The following is an 18,086-nucleotide window of genomic DNA, read 5'->3' on the forward strand; positions in this document are numbered from 1 at the left end:
TTCCACATTCCACATAGTACCGTTGTCCCACTGCCAGGATAAATTTTGAGTTATGACATGGAGAGAAGACTATTAGAAGAAGGAAGCCAGAAAACCAGTAATCTTAAAATGAAAAAAAATATTTTAATCACTGAGTGATAACTAATGTGATTTCAGTAACAATGTAAAAATTTTAGTTCCTGCATATTCCTCTTAACTGCTCTACCAACATTACAAGACTGTGGTGGATACACAGTCTCATAATAACGTTGCTGTCCACAGATAACCAAATACACTGATGCTTCCCAAGAACGACTGTGATAAGCTCGGATTCAAGGATATTTTTTGCTGTGGTTACTCTCACTTTTGTTATTGAATTATCTATCACAACACTGGTCTATGTATCTTTTCCATTTCTAGTTTACTATTTAGTAGCATTAAAAAATACTTGATAGAGCAATATATTTAATTCAATGTTATTAAAACATGTCATCCCTAAAATGATATATCTAAGAATTAGTATCTCCCAGAAAGAATAGATGCAAACAAGTCTTTTATACCACATCTCACTAGTCAGACTTTTAAAGACTATAAGATAAATACTGTAACTGAAGTCACTCACATATATTTACTTGGAATCTGTCCTCTTTCCAGCTTCTGAGCATTCTCGTCTAGCTGCCAAGCCATCCAGCAACCAAAGTTTCCCTGTGGTAGAGTGTCATCAACATACAAAATGTCATCCTTCTTAAAGCTTAAATCCTGTTCCACTTCTGCCAGACGGTCATAAAGTGCTCTGGAAAGGAAGACATAAATAGGCTCTGCAACTGGTCTCGATCAACTCAAGGGAAGAACATGCATACTTACTTTGAAAAGAGTTAACAGATTAGTGGCACACTACATTTCAAGAGCACAAAAGTTTACAGTGAAATGTGAAGACTTACTATGCTACAGACTGCGTACTCACTGCCAGAGACTAGCTGGGATTAGTAAACTTTGAATTTAAAAAATGTGGTAAAACTGATGTACTATCTCTCTCATGATGGTCAGCACATTATCCTAACAGCCTTATGCTGTCATTACCAGTCACACTCAAATACCTGATATAGAATCCATCTCCAGGAAGCTCTTTTATCTTATTAAACTCTTCTATTCTGTATTGAGTCTTTATTTTTATGTTTTCTCCAGGTTTCAGCATTTCAAGATAAGCTTCCTCAGCTGTTTTATTTCGCATATCAATGGACCCATACTGCAAAACACAAAAACCCTTACATGTGAAATTGTATCTTAACAGGCAACAGAATTAGGTGAGCTTGAAAAACATGCAAAATATATACAAGTAAATCTTGCCACATAACTCTAGTACAGTTTGCACCTTAAGAAGTCTAGCAGGAGGACTGAGACATGGGGGTGGAAAACAAAATACCCAAGCGAATACAGCAGACATGCACCGTGAGATAGAGTCTGCACTTCTTTAAATAGTTTTCCAAGTGTCAGCTGAGAATCATAAAATTCACACTGGAAAGAATTTAATATTTTTAGGGAAAGCAAGTGGTTTGGGGGAAGTCAGAAACACAATTACAAAGCAAAATCTCCATCTGGGTGCTAGAGGTGCAATGGGAGAGTCTCAGTGCTCAGACAGTCTCAATGCTCGGTTGTATCTGAAAAGCTCATGAACACATATGTGTTTATCACCTTAACAGTCCTGCCAAGTAGGCAAATATTCTCATTTCAGATATAGAAAGCAGAGTCAAAGACATATTGCATGGCTTTCCCTAAACTCTCATTAGAACTTCATAGTAATAAGATCAATATTGTTCTCTGTTGTGCAATATCTTTCATGTCTTTCTCCTATGCACAGCAATTGGATTCAAGGCTTCCTATTTAGATGAAGAGAGCAGGTGTTCATAATTCCAAGCGGACATATATTAGTCCTTCAAACTTGTGGGCAACTTGTGCTCTCAACAGTGGTGGCTCTCCAGGTCCACATCATCCAGTTATTCATGTGTTGCAGCCAGAATGAAGGTTATACATTCTCACCATTCTTACCTGGGTTTTGTGGCAGGAACTCGAGATTCACAGAACATCTCCCATTGCAAGACAGCACGATTCTTTGTACAACTCCCTCTTTATACCATCCTAGACATTTCGTCAGTATTCTGCAGACTTTTCTCAATAGCTTACCTCAAGTATCATGTCACCCAAGACTAGTCCATCAGGTCCTTTTGCTGGGCTATCATCATCTACATCTGAGACAAATATTCCATACAGGTTTCCACCACATATCTGGATCCCAAGATCCACTTGGGATTTTTTAACAACAACAGTTCTAGGTTCAGGGGTCCTTTTGTTTGTGTCCACAGGGCCCCTTTTGACAGGGAGAAATAACACATGTACTTCAATTTAAAAACTTGAATTATATACAATCAACTAGCCATCTGAAGAATACATATTTACATAATTATTATTCAAAATAGGTCACTTACAGATACAGTCTTATAAGACAATCATCATGTCCCTTGCAGACCTTCTTAATTAAACCAATCTTGTAGCAAACTTTCTTCACTCCTTGCAGACCCCATCTTTCAAAAAAAGTCTGAAAACATGTACTTCTATCCTGGGCTCCACTTAACTTATCTGCTGACTTATTTCGACCAGACACAGCGTTCACAGAAATACACTTCGCTTTTTAATACCCTTCCCATCCACCTTGACCATTTTTTTTTTTTTTTCCTTAAGGCAAAAATTTTACTCTCTACCTTAAGGAATTCCTGGGACTTGTAGTTGGTGTGGTTTGTTTGGATGGGGGTGTCATTGTTCCTTCATCCTGTTCACTCACAGTATCGATTACGGAATGATTGTCAGGCGTTGCAGCTCCACTGCCTTGAGGGGTGGAATGATTACTCACAGGTTCTAGGCGAGAACTAAGAAGAAAAGAAAAGAATAAAAGACTGGTGGGTTAGTGTTTCCATGCAGACAAAGTTTATAATTTGGCTGTAAATCAAGTATAAAGTAAGGAGGAGAGGAAGAAAAAAAAAAAAAAAAAAAAAAAAACAGCATGCCAAATAACATATGTTCACCATAAGTCTAAGAGAAAGATAAAGCTCAGTTTTGAAATGTGATCATGCATCAAAATGGGATGGATAATTTCACTAGGTCATATGCCTTCTCTAGTTTTTGGAAACTCCAACTACTAAAAAAATTTAAAATCAGTTTGAAGTACTATAATCTCATAATCCTAGGAAGAGGTCATCTTTGGTTTTAGTTCATCTTTGGTTTTAGTTTAATGTATCTAAGGATCATGCCCAAGTAAGAAAAAAAAAAATAGTAGGTGCATCAAGCATTTTTCTTTTCTTTTTGACAAGCATGTATTCACACATTACTTTTCTAAGCAATCACACTTCTTATCAGCACAAATGTGCTGATGTTTGCAAACACATTACCCGTACAGAAGTTATCTGCTAGCTAAATGACTGCATGGACCAGAGAGTAGTGTTTTCAAAGTCTAGCCAGCCTTACCTTGATCGTGAATGATTGCCAAGCTGATACATATGTGGGTTATACTGAGCCAGAATAGTTATGGTGTCGCACTGCTGTCCAATGATTAGTCGAGCCTGTTGCTCTGTAGCATTTCTCAAATTTATTCCATTAAACTACAGAAAAAATGCACAAACCAGGATGTCAAGTTTTCAGATGGAAACTAGCAAAACCATTCTTTCAGTCTCCTAATTAGTTGAATGTCTAAATGCTGACTTATTTCCACTGGGGTAAATAGGAGGATGGAAATGCTGCTATACAATGATTCCTAGGGTTTACTCCTTGGAAGGAATCACTGTAATTTTGAACTATTTAGTAACCTGACCACGAGTTTAAAAATCTTTTGAAAGACATATACATTCTGAGCTGTGTTATGATTTGATATCACTGATTAAATACAAGTTGGTTCAGATCACTGATCTGAATAAATTCAGGATTTAAAGATAAATTCAGATCCATGATCCATTCAGGTCCATTGTAGTATCATCCACACACTGTGCAACAGAAGATGCTTTAACATACACAAGCATGAACAGATCTAACACTTAAAAGCAGCTCTGTACTTTACAAAATGCTCCTCCACACATTTAATACTGTAGGCAAAAACGTGGCTGTAGCTAATCTAAAGCCTACCTATGTTTTCAACCAGGTATCTCAGGCAAGGATATGGCACAGCAACAGCAGCATGAAACTCGGTACAAGCCAGCTGCATGAATATTTACTCACCTTATCAGGCAGAGTATGGTGTTGGGACTATATGGTTTTAAAAGTACTGAAACTAGCTAGCTTAAAATTTAGTTATATCTATATAAGATGCAATGCAGATCTCCCATCAAAAGACATTATTTTATGGTAAAGCCTGACAAAAAGTCACAACAATCACAATTACTGGAATATTACAATACAGAGTACCCTTTGCTACATCTCACAGCCCACAAGCTTTCACAAGATGCTCCTTTGGGCAAAGGCAGTTACGGCTGGAGTCATAGGAACTGATTCATTAAGCCATAGGAATAGTAAGCAAACAATTACCTCTAGTAACTGATCACCATACTCAAGGCCAGCTTGATGGGCAATGCTCCCACCTGTTACTTTAGAGACAAATATTCCACCATTTTCTCCGCTCACAATGGAAATCCCTAGTGGCTCAGAACCCTTCTGCACTTTAACATGACGTGGCTCTTCCATGTAGGGCCTTTTAGAGGAGATAGTTAAAACTGATTTGGACAAAATTGCACTTGAACCATCACAATGTCAAAGTTACATGCAACACTTTATGTCTGTCTGAACTGTAATAATAAAATAGGTTTAAACAGTTACTTTAAAAAAAATTTACTGTCAACTGTCTTAAATGCATTCCTTTAACACCATGCAACACACAGTGGCAGAAGTAAATGTATACCAGGTACATGACTGCTCTAAAACATTACGGTAAATATGAATTATAAACAGTATGGTGGTGAAGCTGGTAGGAAAGAAGCGCCCAGATGCATATTATATAAAAGTAACTGAACCACTGTATATAATATGTAATTTACAAAACCATATTCCAGAAAGGTATGTTACAAATACAAATGCTGGGAGCCTTTATTGCCAGTGAAAATAAACATCGTAAATAATAAGGTGGTAAACCAAAGCACAACAATGCACAAATATCAGATTTTATACTTGTATGCAGGGAAACATAAATTAGTAATGAAAATTAAGCAGTTGCAAACTCAAGCCATTAAGACAGCAGTTTGCATGGTAGCATTACAATTACCATGCAAATTCTCCTCGGGGCAATTATCCAAACATGTAAAATAGCACAAAGTGCGCAATACTGCTCGAGAAGGACAACCTTATATCAGGCCAACCTCAAACTCCTTAGTGATGAGAACCTAGGCCTAGGAGCCACAGGGATTCTCAGAAAAGACCTATTACGGAACAGATATCTGAAAGACGTAGAAGATTTGAGAAGAAAAGAACACTTAGAAAAAGACACACAGGAGTGAGACACTAGTAAGTATAACAAGAGAATGGCTTATACAAAAGAAAACCCTGATACATTCCCCTTTCCTCCCCCCATAGTTAGGATGTAGCCCCCTGAACAAACAGGGCTGGTCCCTTCATGGTCTGTATAAACAAAGAGTAGCCTCTTAAAAAGCGCTGGTTTATACTACTATGAACTTAAAAATGTCTACACAGCAAAAGGCATCACCAGATATTAACAGTTGAGCTCGTTCTGAATGGAACAGCTTGGGTACCAGGTGTGGTGTATGTTTTATTTTAATAGCATTATACTACATTTGACATGCATCAATTTGAATGTTTTCTTTCCTAACGCTTCATTATATCGGATAGACGTTCTCTAAAATTGTGCCAACTGTTTAAACTATTTTAATTGTGCTGTTCAGAGACCAGATGAGTTAACTGGACTTCACTCACTGCTACTAATGTGAGCCAGGCTGAGGAAAGGTATTTTTGGAAAGAGTAGCATTTGGGGCTGAGGGCAGAGGGAAGAGGACATCATTTCATAAATTATGCTTATTGCCACAGTCTTTGAAGGTAACTATTTGGTAGCCTTCTGCAGCAGGGGCATAATAGTTTGCCAGCTTTTTAATGCATAAAAGATAAAAACTGATATGAATGCAACTCTGGAACCCAGTAATCTTATAACATCAACATCCCTGTTCAAGGTAATGCCCTCAGAGCTTGCCTATTGATGTAATGAAGATAAGGTAGGTTTACTACCAGCAAACTTAAACTGAAGCCCACATTTTTTGTATGTAGCATATCTTAACTAAACTGTGCTAACTCCCAGAAAACTGCAACTTATGAACTTTTTTTTTTTAATTTTCATTTAAATTAAAATCAACAGAACAAACAGAAACACTGGGTTTTTTTCATCTGTATTATTATTATTATTTTTATCTGGGGAAAGGCAAAGCAAGCTACTTGTATTTTGTGGGGAACAGGAAGAATTATAAGACAAAATAACCATTTACAATGCTATCTAGGCATCTTCAAACATTTTCTTAGGATAGACTTAAATTAGCTACTTTCCCAAATTAAGAACTGTTTGTGTTTGTTAGGTTTTTGTTTTGCTTTTTAAAACAAAACAAAACCCCTTAGAATTATATTCTTTTTAGAAAGTCAGTTCAGATTTTATACATATGCACAGCAAGAGTGATGGGGCTGGAACCTGACTGTACCTCAACCATCTGATCAACATTAACAGAAATTATTATTTTCCAGAGATGAGAACACGTATCTTGTGCTCAGAGATACAAAGTTATAGGGGTGTCAAAACCCTAGCTTTTTCAGCTGAACATTGTACATCATTAGTCATGTGAAAGAGAAAAGAAATTCTGACTTTGAATTTGCAAGTGACAATTAGAGGAACATTTATATGAGAACACAAATTGAGTACACATCGTACAAAAGTCACACTGAAGTAAGGAAGGGAAGAAAATTCACAAAAACCTCTTTACATTCCCTTTCAAAGTAACACTGTCCTTTGTACACAATATACATTCTAGAGTTACTACAAAAAACTTAGTTACCAATTCTTTAAACGAGACAAAAGTTTCATATAACATTTTATGAATAACTTTTTATTACTACCAGAAAACTTAGAATACAGAATAGCCTTATTACTTTATCATTCACTTTTTTTTATGGTCAGTCCTTTTACATAAATCAAGCAATACAAAGGGGTCTTGAGGTCCACATAAATGTAATCTATTACAACACATCATAGCTCCTTTACACTGCCAGAATGGCATTCAGCTGCCTTACTGTATATAAAAGCCTGATTCAGATTTGTGTATTACTGTTCAATGCTTGAATTCATGCAAACTTTTTGATATATTCGGTCTAGCCAGATCATGGTAAAATGAAATCAGATGTCCAAGACTGATACTATAAGCAATGTATCTTGAAAATATTCATCATGAGATACAGAAAGTCATTAAAACACAAAGCTCATGCTTTTAAGGAAGCTATCATGTCAGGTTCAAATTCTGCAAGCAGCTACACATATACTTAACGCTATTGCTAGCAGCCATCCAGGTACAGCCAAAGGGATCAGTCACAGTAGTAAAATTGCTTCTGTACATATGGATACGTTCTTTCACAGTTATGCCCTGAATTTTTCATGTTATCTGGCTAAACTGAATCAAGGCACAGTGGTTAGAGCACATATTCTACAATGCTAAGGCACCTGATATATAGCTATCAGATGTTACTAGGTCTTCATTTTATTTCGTTTTCCAGAGTACAGAACAAGCCTATCATACACAAGCATCTGAGGTAGCTCTGCTGAAGGGGTGTATTCTAATTTAGACTGCTCTTATTTGGTGTGGCAATTAATCTAACATGCAAGAAATAAAACCGTGATGGATTCCTTAATTTTCTAAACTCAAGAATCTACTCTTTGCTTTTGAAGAAAAAAAATCCACACAAAGATCTCTTACATACTTTGTAAAGAAAATAAAAACATCAAATAACAGGACCTGAGATGCACCTCTGCACCTACATATTTGTCATTTTAATTAAATGTTCACATTCCTTCAGCCCAATAAACAAATGTATAAAATTTCCTCAGACACATTTGTATCAAAAGCAAATAATGTGGGGACCTTACCTATCTTTTCTACGTTCTCCAATAGATACTGGGCTAATGGAAATCCTAGGTAACGTAGAAAGGGAGTTCTGAGACTGGCTGCTGGCAAAGGAAGATGTTTCCAAGTTAAGAGGTGACTGTGGAGGAGTTATCAAGCTGGGACTGCTACATTCAGAGTGTGACAAGGAGCCTATGGAAAAATCAACAGTTGAGTTTTAGGATCCTGCATCTGCCATAGTTTGGAGATCTACGCAGACATAGCGAAAGACACCATACACATCTGAGACAAGAAAGAGGACCAACTGTTCACTAGCACTCTATTAACCACGTAAGGAGCTTAGGGAGACCAGGTCACTAATTTCAGACAGTGCAAACTTACTGTCCTTAATGACTATATGTCAAATCTGTCCTCTGTAAGTGCATACAACTACTGCCATTCTCAACAAGGAGAGGAGGTTACAGACAAGCTACACCATATGCATGTCTGAAAACACTTAGCAATGCAAAGTTAAAGAGAAATAATAAAAAACAGGAAAGGAGAAGTAAAATAAAAATTTAATATGTAGGTTTATTTTCAACTAAAATATTTATGTACAGCCCTTTCCTTTGGGTAGGAGATACATTATGAAACACTGAAAACACCAACAAAACCCCAGCATGAATCATACACAAAGACAGGAAAGCTCCGCAATTTCAACCAAGCTTGACATGACTTTGTTTGCGTCTCCTCCCTGGTTGTACCCTCCCTGAGTAATTTACTGAACAAGTGCCCTGACACAAACATTCAGTTTGGTTCCTCTGAAAAAGCTACAGAAAATAAATCTCAAATTACTAATCACAAATGAAAGCCATTTGTAAGAATTCTATTTGTCCAGTTAGGAAAACCACTGCATACAATCCATTAAGGCTACAGAACATTTGAGCAATGATGGCAGTGAAGAGTTGCCGTTTACTGTCATCAAACTCTGAACTCTACAGCTCTCCAACACTCCAACTGGTATTTGTATCATGTCTTTAAATATCCTCTACAAAGCAATTTTGAGTGAAGCACTAAAATATTTTCACTGCATTTCAAAATATAATTTACAATCCGTAATACAATAATATGTAAAATAATATACTTGAAGAATCAAAAAAAATAATACAGGTCATCTCACTGTTAAAAGTTTTAAGACACATCCTAGAAGAAAATTACAACTGTAAAACATACAGCAATGCTTATTCTTACATTTTTTGTGCACTTTTTCTTAGTGTGCCACATCCTAGAGTCAACTAACAGAAAAATCAACTTTCATTAGAAAGTTTCTTTTTTTTTTACCTTTCTGTGGCAAAGTGCAAATTTTATAACCTTAATAAAACTGTCATATTTAGATTTTGGCGCAACCTGATTTAACAACTGCAAAGGCGTTGGATTGGTAATACTGAAAATAGTAAGACTAAAATTATTTATGAAATAATTCACCTCTGTCAGAGCCCATCATGGACCTTGGATATCTTGGTGTTAAAGGGATCTTAATTCGTTCTGTTCTGTATTGCAAGTTACTTGAAGAACCTATTTTTACAACAAGAAAACATTACAATGACAAAAGTAAAAGCAACTACGTTGAACAAAAAAGTACATTTAGATTCTACTTCTTCAATAAGCATTAAAATGGCCTCAATTTATGCGCAAGCCTTGATGGTTATCCTTGTATGTATTGCATATATCATATTTCTAGTAAATTTTCTTGATTACACAGTCAGTATAAACAGAGCACAACACAGCTATACAGTATATACGCACTGTTTGTTCTTGTATGAAAAAGGTTTTGAATATTTTTCAATCAAATGAAACTTAACTTGAAGTCCATGCAAGAATCTAACATCTGTTTACTAAGAATCCCTGGGATTTTCCAAAAGGCACTTAAAATATTCTGATTACATTCTGCTTGGACAAATACATATTTTTTTGATGCTGGCTGCAAACTGTTAGGCCATTTTTTGCTGTGGTTACAAAGCTGCCATGCTCTATTCAGATGCAACTGCCAATCATTAATGGAACACAGAAACACAAACACGCACAAAAAAGTTATTACATAATTAAAAAAGTCTAAAATGTTAAAATATCATTGCAACAAAGGATGCATTTGCTTTGGTATTACTAGGATAGGCATAAACAACCTTACATGTCAATCAAATAAACATATGTGTAACTTATCTGCCAACAATACAATTTACACTAGGCCATTAGTCATCCTTGATTTTTTGTTCTGGGGGCTTTCTCCTTTTCTCTTCTTCTCTCCACCTCACTGAACCTCAAGAATACTTTGGCTGGGCCTCCCATCTTTATAAGGGTACTTTCAAACAGTAACAGGCACGGAAAGGAAAATCACTCACACACACACAGAGGATTTTAAAGAGACTGTAAAGAATGAATGAAACACAGCTACTTCCAGGGAACACCGTTAGTCATAAAACCACAAAAAAAATGAAGCAAAGGAACACTGGAAACCTTTAGGCTTTGCTAGCTGTGACAATCCCATAATACATGTACTTAAGCAATTTTCTATTTATTCTATGTCTCTAATATATAGGAGTCCCACAGGAAATAAATCAGAGAAGCTAGTTACCAAGTCTTGCACTGGATGGTAATGAATTTGAGCCATGAGATGCTCTTGTACGTGAATTTTCAGAGTAGTCATTGGAGTGTTTATGACTTAGGTCCAAACTCAGGCGACCTTGATGCTGGGAACTACATCAAAAGAAAAGGAGAAAAGGGCAACAGTTAGAACTGGGCAAAACACCACAGCAAATAGCAAATTGGCCAATAAAAAATTTTGGTTATCCCTGAGTTACTGAATAAAATGAATGCTCCTCTCCTTCCCACTTCCCAATTGTCCCATCACTTTATGAATTAAGAGAACTCAGAAGAAAAATAGCCTAAAGCACTATAAAAAAAGGGGGAAAGCTTTATTTGTTTTGGCAAGGACAGGAAAAAACATTAGAAATTAGTTCATTAAAAAAATAAATTTCTTTGTCAATATCAGTCAGTGGAGCAGAGCAAAACCTAACCCATCAGTTATGGAAAGACATGAAAGCAACTGGCACATCACTTCTATGCCATAATGGTTTCGAGAACCCTGGGTCAAAAAGAACACACAACAGCAGTGCGTTTCACTCTGCAGTGTATAAAACAACTACCAGAAGCAATTTCATCCTAATGAAAACAAAAATTTAAGGAGATATAAATTTCAAAACACCTGGGATGCAGATGCTGATGGCATATTTGGCTGGCGACTGATGGACAATTGCTGGTGTGAACTCTGTGGCTCCAGGCAGTATAGATTGGATTTCTCATGACAGCAGTTACTGCAGGGCATGGTGCTAAGCTTCTTGGTACAGTACCTGCTTAAGACGATAAAAACATGTTCTTACCAACATTATTAGCATATAAACTACAGATTTTAAATATATTTAAATATTTATATAATTACTTATGATAACATTTGCATGTATGAACATGTATCTATAAATAAAAATTATTAGCATACAGACAAATATGTTATTAAGCACCATGTGACACCTTTTTTTTCCAGGCACATTTAAAATCTGGATTATAGTTTTGTAATGAGTCAGTAATAAAGTGGATTAGATTACCAAAAAATGAAGTCATTCACAGCATGCACTGGTAACTAAAAGATTTTCTCTGTTTTCAAGTATCAAACTTTTTTATACAGCAACAAAAATTCTGTTTTTCTCTCTGAATAGTCATCTGACAGAAACACAAGGTTTTTATTTGGTACTTGAACTGACCACAGCTAAAATGATTCTTGATTCTCTCCTGTTGCCTCAAAGACTCCCACTTCTAGTGTGTCCTATGACTTTAAATTATAGTATTTTTAATATTTATTTATGAAACTTATTACTCAAGCTATTCTTTTAAGTACACTCATAGAATCATAGAATGGCTTGGGCTGGAAGGGACCGTAAAGACCATCTAATTCCAGCCCCCTGCCATGGGCAGGGATGCCACCCACTAGGACCAGGTTGCTCAGAGCCCTGTCCAGCCTGGCCTTGAACACTGCCAGGGATGGGGCGTCCACAACCTCTCTGGGCAACCTGTTCCAGGTGCCTCACCACCCTCTGAGTAAAGAATTTTTTCCTAACATCTAACCTAAATCTCCCCTCTTCCAGTTTGAAACCATTCCCCCTTGTCCTATCCACCCTTATAGAGTCTCTCCCCCTCTTTTATGTAAGCCCCCATTAAGTATTGGAAGGCCACTATAAGGTCTCCCTGAAGCCTTCTCTTCTCCAGGTTGAACAACCCCAACTCTCTCAGCCTGTCTTCATAGCAGAGGTGCCCTCTGATCATCTTTGTGGCCCTCCTCTGGATCCGTTCTAAAATGTCCACACCTTTCTTGTGCTGAGGGCTCCAGAGCTGGATGCAGTACTCTAGGTGGGGCAGAGTGAGAGGGGCAGAATCACTTCCCTCGACCCGCTGGCCACGCCTCTTCTGATGCAGCCCAGGATACGGCTGGCTTGCTGGTCTGCTACTGCACATTGCTGGCCCATATCCAGCTTTTCATCGACCAGGACCTGCAAGTCCTTCTCTGCGTGGCTGCTCTCAATGAGTTCTTCTCCCAGTCTGTACTCATGTCTGGGATGGCCTCGACCCAGGTGCAGGACCTTACACTTGCGCTTGTTGAACCTCATTCAGTTCATATGGGCCCACTTCTCAAGTTTGTCTCATCCTTCAGTACTCAACCAATTGAGAGCAGCTTTGAGGAGAAGAACTCGGGGGTACAAAAATGACCAACTCAGGGGTCACAAAAATGATCAGAGGGATGGAACGCCTCTCCCATGAGGAAAGGCTGAGACAGCTGGGGTTACCCTAAGTAGCTCCTGAAGTACTCCATTTAGTCTGTGCTGATTTAAAACCTGCTAACATGCACCTCAATACCCAACAACTGTTCGATCAACTGAGACAACATGCTAGCTGTTTTCTGTTCTACCGAATTATACAGATTTCTGTGTGAGCTGCTTGTAAGTCCCCTCTTCAGCAGCTTAGTATCTCAAACACACTGACATTTAATCTTTAATTTAGATTAAGATCACAACCAGTCTGGGCACTCAGCTTGAGATACTCCAAGCATTTGATTTCCAATAGGCAGAACTTAATATGTTGTACTTTCTAAACATCAGATATTTTTCCTTGGAAGTATTTCGGAAGTTAAGCATCTAAAGCTTGGGACACCTCCATTTACTGTTCTTTTCAAAAATATTGGAAATCTTACTTGTCTCCCTAATGTATAGGCTACACCTTGTTCACCACTATGTGTTCAAAACTCCTCTGCACAGAAACTGATGAAACACAAATCCTTCAGCCAGGAGTTGCTCAGTTTCCTTAATGGTTCTTAAACAGCTTTCACTTCTTTACAGTCCAAAAGCTGAGCAGACCATGTTCAGATTACAACAGATGATGGAAATATGTTTTGTGAGTCATGTTTGTTCTGCACTTACCACAACTAATCCCCAATATTGTCCAATATGGACAAATTCCTTGGGGCATTCCTAGAAAGTAACTACGAGTTCTGTCACTCACCTGCTGACATGCCGCCAGCGTATAAGGCGGCAGGCACAAAGCCATCACTGTGCCTAGCAGACCGTTTTGGTGAATATGGTGCCCATTCCTGTAGCTCTGGAGACAGATGCTCCTCACTAGCTGGAGTATACTTCTGCACCTACAAAAACAAAGAAATTTGATTACAGAACGTCAGAGATTTAGAAGAAAAAAATAAAACAGCCAAACTTTGTAAGCAGCAAGCAACTTCAAACTTTATAGTATCTATTCCAGAACATGCTCACCATCACAGTGCTTGTTACACCTTTATCTTTCAATGATGCTATTCATTTCTGCCACTTCCTTCCTCCAATCCTGCTCTATTATTTCCTTTTATTATTTTGTAATCTTTGTAGGCCAATGTTTGCAACTTAACTGGTATATTTTTCTTCACAATAAAACAGCCAGCATTTAGTTATGTTTCTCCTTTAAAATACTGCTTTCACAGGACATTTCAACTGTTATTTCAGCCACTATCGCAAGTGTTTCCTACGGACGGCCTGGCTAACAAGCCAGAAAGTTTTTTCCTCTAAGCCTTTATTTTCAGATATGTGTGGAACAACCTCTCTTCAACAGAGCAATTCAGGTTTTGGAACCATCACAACCTCTGTTCTGTAGATAATGAGTAGACACTGGTGAGTTAAGAAACGTGAGAATACCTCAGATACTGACAGTGATGCTACAGATCTACAAGTTTAGGGCTCAGCATGCAGAGTTTACACACTTGAAATGTACAACACAAAACATGAGATTGAAGTATGTAATAAGTGAAAAATAACTACTGAAAAAGTACTTACACTTTTTATGATAGCAGTATTTTAATTAAATGAAGAGTTACTCAGAGCACAAAGACTACAAAATGCAGAGGCACCCTTCTTAGAACCAATACTTGATCACTGCCACAGTGTGTTAGTAATTGTACTACCTACTACCCAGGGATGAAAGTTCTCTTAAATTTATCAACTTATCAAAGTACACAAACTTAATTGCGTATATACATAGCTAAGGAAATTGATACCAGCCAATATGGCTACAAATTCAACTACACTGAATATTCTATATACATATTTCTGATATTATAAACACTAATTCAGCAATGAATACATGCAGACTGGACACTACTGTTACACAGCCCGATGTAGTTGTAGTGTGCAAAGATGATTCCACCAGGGAGAAATTTTCAGAGTGAATGGTGTCCACTTTTTGAGGCACAATATAACTTCTGCTCTCTAGTCAACAACAACTTTAGAGTTACAAAGTTCTGCCTATTTTCTGGGAGGACAGGGGAGAAATGAAGGAAGGGGGAAAAAAAAAAACAAAACAAACAAACCCAAAAGAATCACAGAACCTAGTCCTAATTTAACCCTAGCAACGTAAACTAACTAATACATCAAATAACCTTAAAAACCAGAAATTATTACTATAATTCTATTACACAATTTTTCTTCTTCACCTCGAACCAACACCTATATTATATCTGCAATATCACATGTCCTTGTCAATCCTTTCTGGTCTTTTAAGTAATGCCAAAGTAGTGCCAAAACCACCCCCTCTGTTCCAGCTAACAAATTTCTTGCATGTAAAGTCCCCACCTACATGTGTCCTTGTAACAGCTAGAAATTCTTCACTTACTATAGTAATATTACTACAGTTATAACCAGGACAACATATATGCTCGTAACAACGCACTATAAGGGAGCATGGGAGTGCCAGTGCTAATGCATCAACTTGATACTCTACATAAAGCAAACATCCCGTATTCAAATAGCATGATCTTGTTTTGTTGTTATTTACGTGCCACAAGATGAAATTAGAATATGCCTCCCTTCGTTTCTTGTGGCACAATTCTGGATGAAAAACCATGACCTTTCTCTTAGCTATACTGCTCTTCAGACCCGTTCGGAATAAATCTGCTGATTCCAGCTATAAAATTAAACCCATATGCTTTTCTGCATCGGTAATGCAGAATTTGCTGGACACTTTTACAAAAAAGGTTTAAAGCTCTCCATAACTATTTTTCCCCAAAAATGTTAGGGAATATGGGAGGAATACAATGGAAGAAGCCAAAAAGAGACAAAATTGCCAGTTGTTCTCTTACACCAGTATTTTTGCAGAATATGGCTCCAAACCTTCCACTATTTCCAATTCAGCTCTGTTGTCTCTATTGCTTCTAAAACTTCGTGAAGAGGGTGGGATTATGCCACTTTATATAATGCACTCACCTAAATAGGTTCATCTTATTAGATCACATAAAATGTTTCTTCCACCTACATTGGTTAGACATGACCCACAATCTCCACAGAGGAGTTGTTTATTCTAACAAATTATATTCTCATTTTGAACTATATTATTAAGCCATATTCTCATAAACAGTCCATCTTTACACCGTGATGTGCCTAACACCCTATGAATTTCATATTAGATTTACAAAATTATTTAGACTCATAGAAAGACTTACAAAAACCAATACTGTGAATGGTATACCTTTCTCCATTAATTTCTACAGTGAGCTGGGCAACCAATCTGATTTTTGTAAAATTTAAGAGGCCCTATTTTCAGCTTTTCTAAAGCTGCCTCTTTGCATTTTTATTTATTTTTGATTTTTTTCAGGTTGTCAAAAACATACAGGAAAGAGCCCTGATCTTCCATCAAGGAGCATTAAAACCCAAGATATGGCTACTAAGCTGAACCCTATTATCCTGTTTGGTGGTCACCACTGCCTGTTAAACACTGCAACTCCATGAATTGGTTTTGTATTTTGAGATACTGCAAAGTGACAACTGAGTCTGGGGTAGCTTCTCAGAGAATAGGCTATGCTTCTCCTGTTATGGTATGTAACCAGGCACCCAAAATCACACTGAAAATACACTTTAAGGTTTCTAGTCTTGTGCTTCAATATACCAAGCTTCTACCTGAAGCGCAGGATTAGGAATGGGCATATGGGTCATTTTATGCCTCAGTGCAGGAGCTGATTTTGGCCTTGGTCGTTTAATCTCTGGCTCTTCAACCCTTTGAAAGCCAATGTCATCTTCACAGGATTTCCTTGAAGAGAGATGAGTGCAGTCAATACCCTCCTCCCGATAATAATGCCCAGCATTCCTGCTGCGCCCCTTGAGAGTAGCAGAATCCTGTTTAAGTGCCAAGGAAACTGGAGCTTGGGCAGTGGCTGGGCTGGTGGGTGGTGATCCAGTTGTTACCGTAGACTCTGATGCAGAGCTTGTCTGCTGTTTATGTTTAAACTTGATAGAGTCACTTCTCTTAGGAGGAGTTGGAGGAGTTGAAGCCACTTCAGCTTTTGATGGCTGAGGTGAATGGCCCGTCACCTGATTAGGGGAAAGGTATTCCACCTTGGGAGGAGTTGGTGGTCTTTTGAAAGTATCAGGATCAAAGATAGATTTCCTTTGTTTTGGCTTTTTGTACACAGAGAACTTTTCTGTTTCTGTTGCTGAGATATTAACCATGACTTTTGGCCAGGTACCACCACTATGCTTAGTTCCATGGGCTTTGTCAAATGTGGTCTCAACCATCATACAGTCAGCTCCTGTAGGTTCATAAGGTAGCCTCCTGTTATCCAAGTCAACAGCTCCAAAGCCTCGGTCTCCATACGTCTCTGCGCTGAATGAGCTGAGACTGTGTTCTGAATTACTGTGGCAACTGTGCACAGTGTTCCTATGAGAGTCTACTCGTAATGTGTTATTAGGGAAAGGTTTGTGGTCACAAAATGAACTGCTGCCCTGATCACTCTGGTCCTTCTTGCCATCCATGATGTCTGGATCGAAAATGTCAGTCTGTGTTGAGCTGTTGAGTTTCAGATTTCTTTTATTTTGGGCTTGTATCTCTGATGCATGAACCCTACAGTTTGATATTTTTTCTGAATCCTTCAGATTTTCAAATATATTTTGGCCACTCCAAGATGAACTCTGAGGAAAAACCTAAAACAAAAAAAAACAAAACCAAACAAGTAATCACCTTATTATTACGGCTGATTTCTGTTTAGTATAAGGCATATTCTAGCCTCCTTGATTTACCTATACCTGAATAGACACCAACACATGTATAGATACAGTTGGGAAAGGTTTAATAAAATCTTGCAGATGTAAAGCACAGAACATCAGATAAAATGAAGCTAGAAAATTTTTTGAAACATTTTCAGAACAATTCCAGAAGGGCAACCCCACACTGTGGCAGAAGCACTGTACTGACAGTGAAGGGACCTGCATTCTACTTCTGCCTCTGTTAAGTGATGCTAATAAGTCATCTTTCATTGTCCATTTTCCATCAAACATTTAATCTTTTTACTTTCTTAAAACCTCAAGCTCTCTGGAACTGGAATTATCACTCACAAAGCCCATGTGACAGGCCCAGCAT

The 18,086-nt window shown here is 37.7% G+C and overlaps 1 protein-coding gene across 1 annotated transcript in view; it reads right to left on the reverse strand.

The window, feature by feature from the left end:
- DLG5 (discs large MAGUK scaffold protein 5) overlaps nt 1-18,086 on the reverse strand; it is a gene marked incomplete at both ends in the record, with an annotated part of 109,637 nt that overhangs the window by 7,276 nt on the left and 84,275 nt on the right. The window contains 13 exons of the mRNA XM_082308811.1: nt 602-772; nt 1,077-1,225; nt 2,161-2,344; nt 2,736-2,900; nt 3,496-3,629; nt 4,546-4,708; nt 5,370-5,447; nt 8,141-8,309; nt 9,582-9,671; nt 10,729-10,850; nt 11,359-11,503; nt 13,701-13,839; nt 16,631-17,650. Coding sequence (XP_082164937.1) covers nt 602-772; nt 1,077-1,225; nt 2,161-2,344; nt 2,736-2,900; nt 3,496-3,629; nt 4,546-4,708; nt 5,370-5,447; nt 8,141-8,309; nt 9,582-9,671; nt 10,729-10,850; nt 11,359-11,503; nt 13,701-13,839; nt 16,631-17,650 — 2,729 coding nt within the window. The remainder of the gene's footprint in view (nt 1-601; nt 773-1,076; nt 1,226-2,160; nt 2,345-2,735; nt 2,901-3,495; nt 3,630-4,545; nt 4,709-5,369; nt 5,448-8,140; nt 8,310-9,581; nt 9,672-10,728; nt 10,851-11,358; nt 11,504-13,700; nt 13,840-16,630; nt 17,651-18,086) is intronic.

This window comes from Platalea leucorodia, assembly GCF_965183815.1.
Source record: "Platalea leucorodia genome assembly, chromosome: 4".
Taxonomy (NCBI): domain Eukaryota; kingdom Metazoa; phylum Chordata; class Aves; order Pelecaniformes; family Threskiornithidae; genus Platalea; species Platalea leucorodia.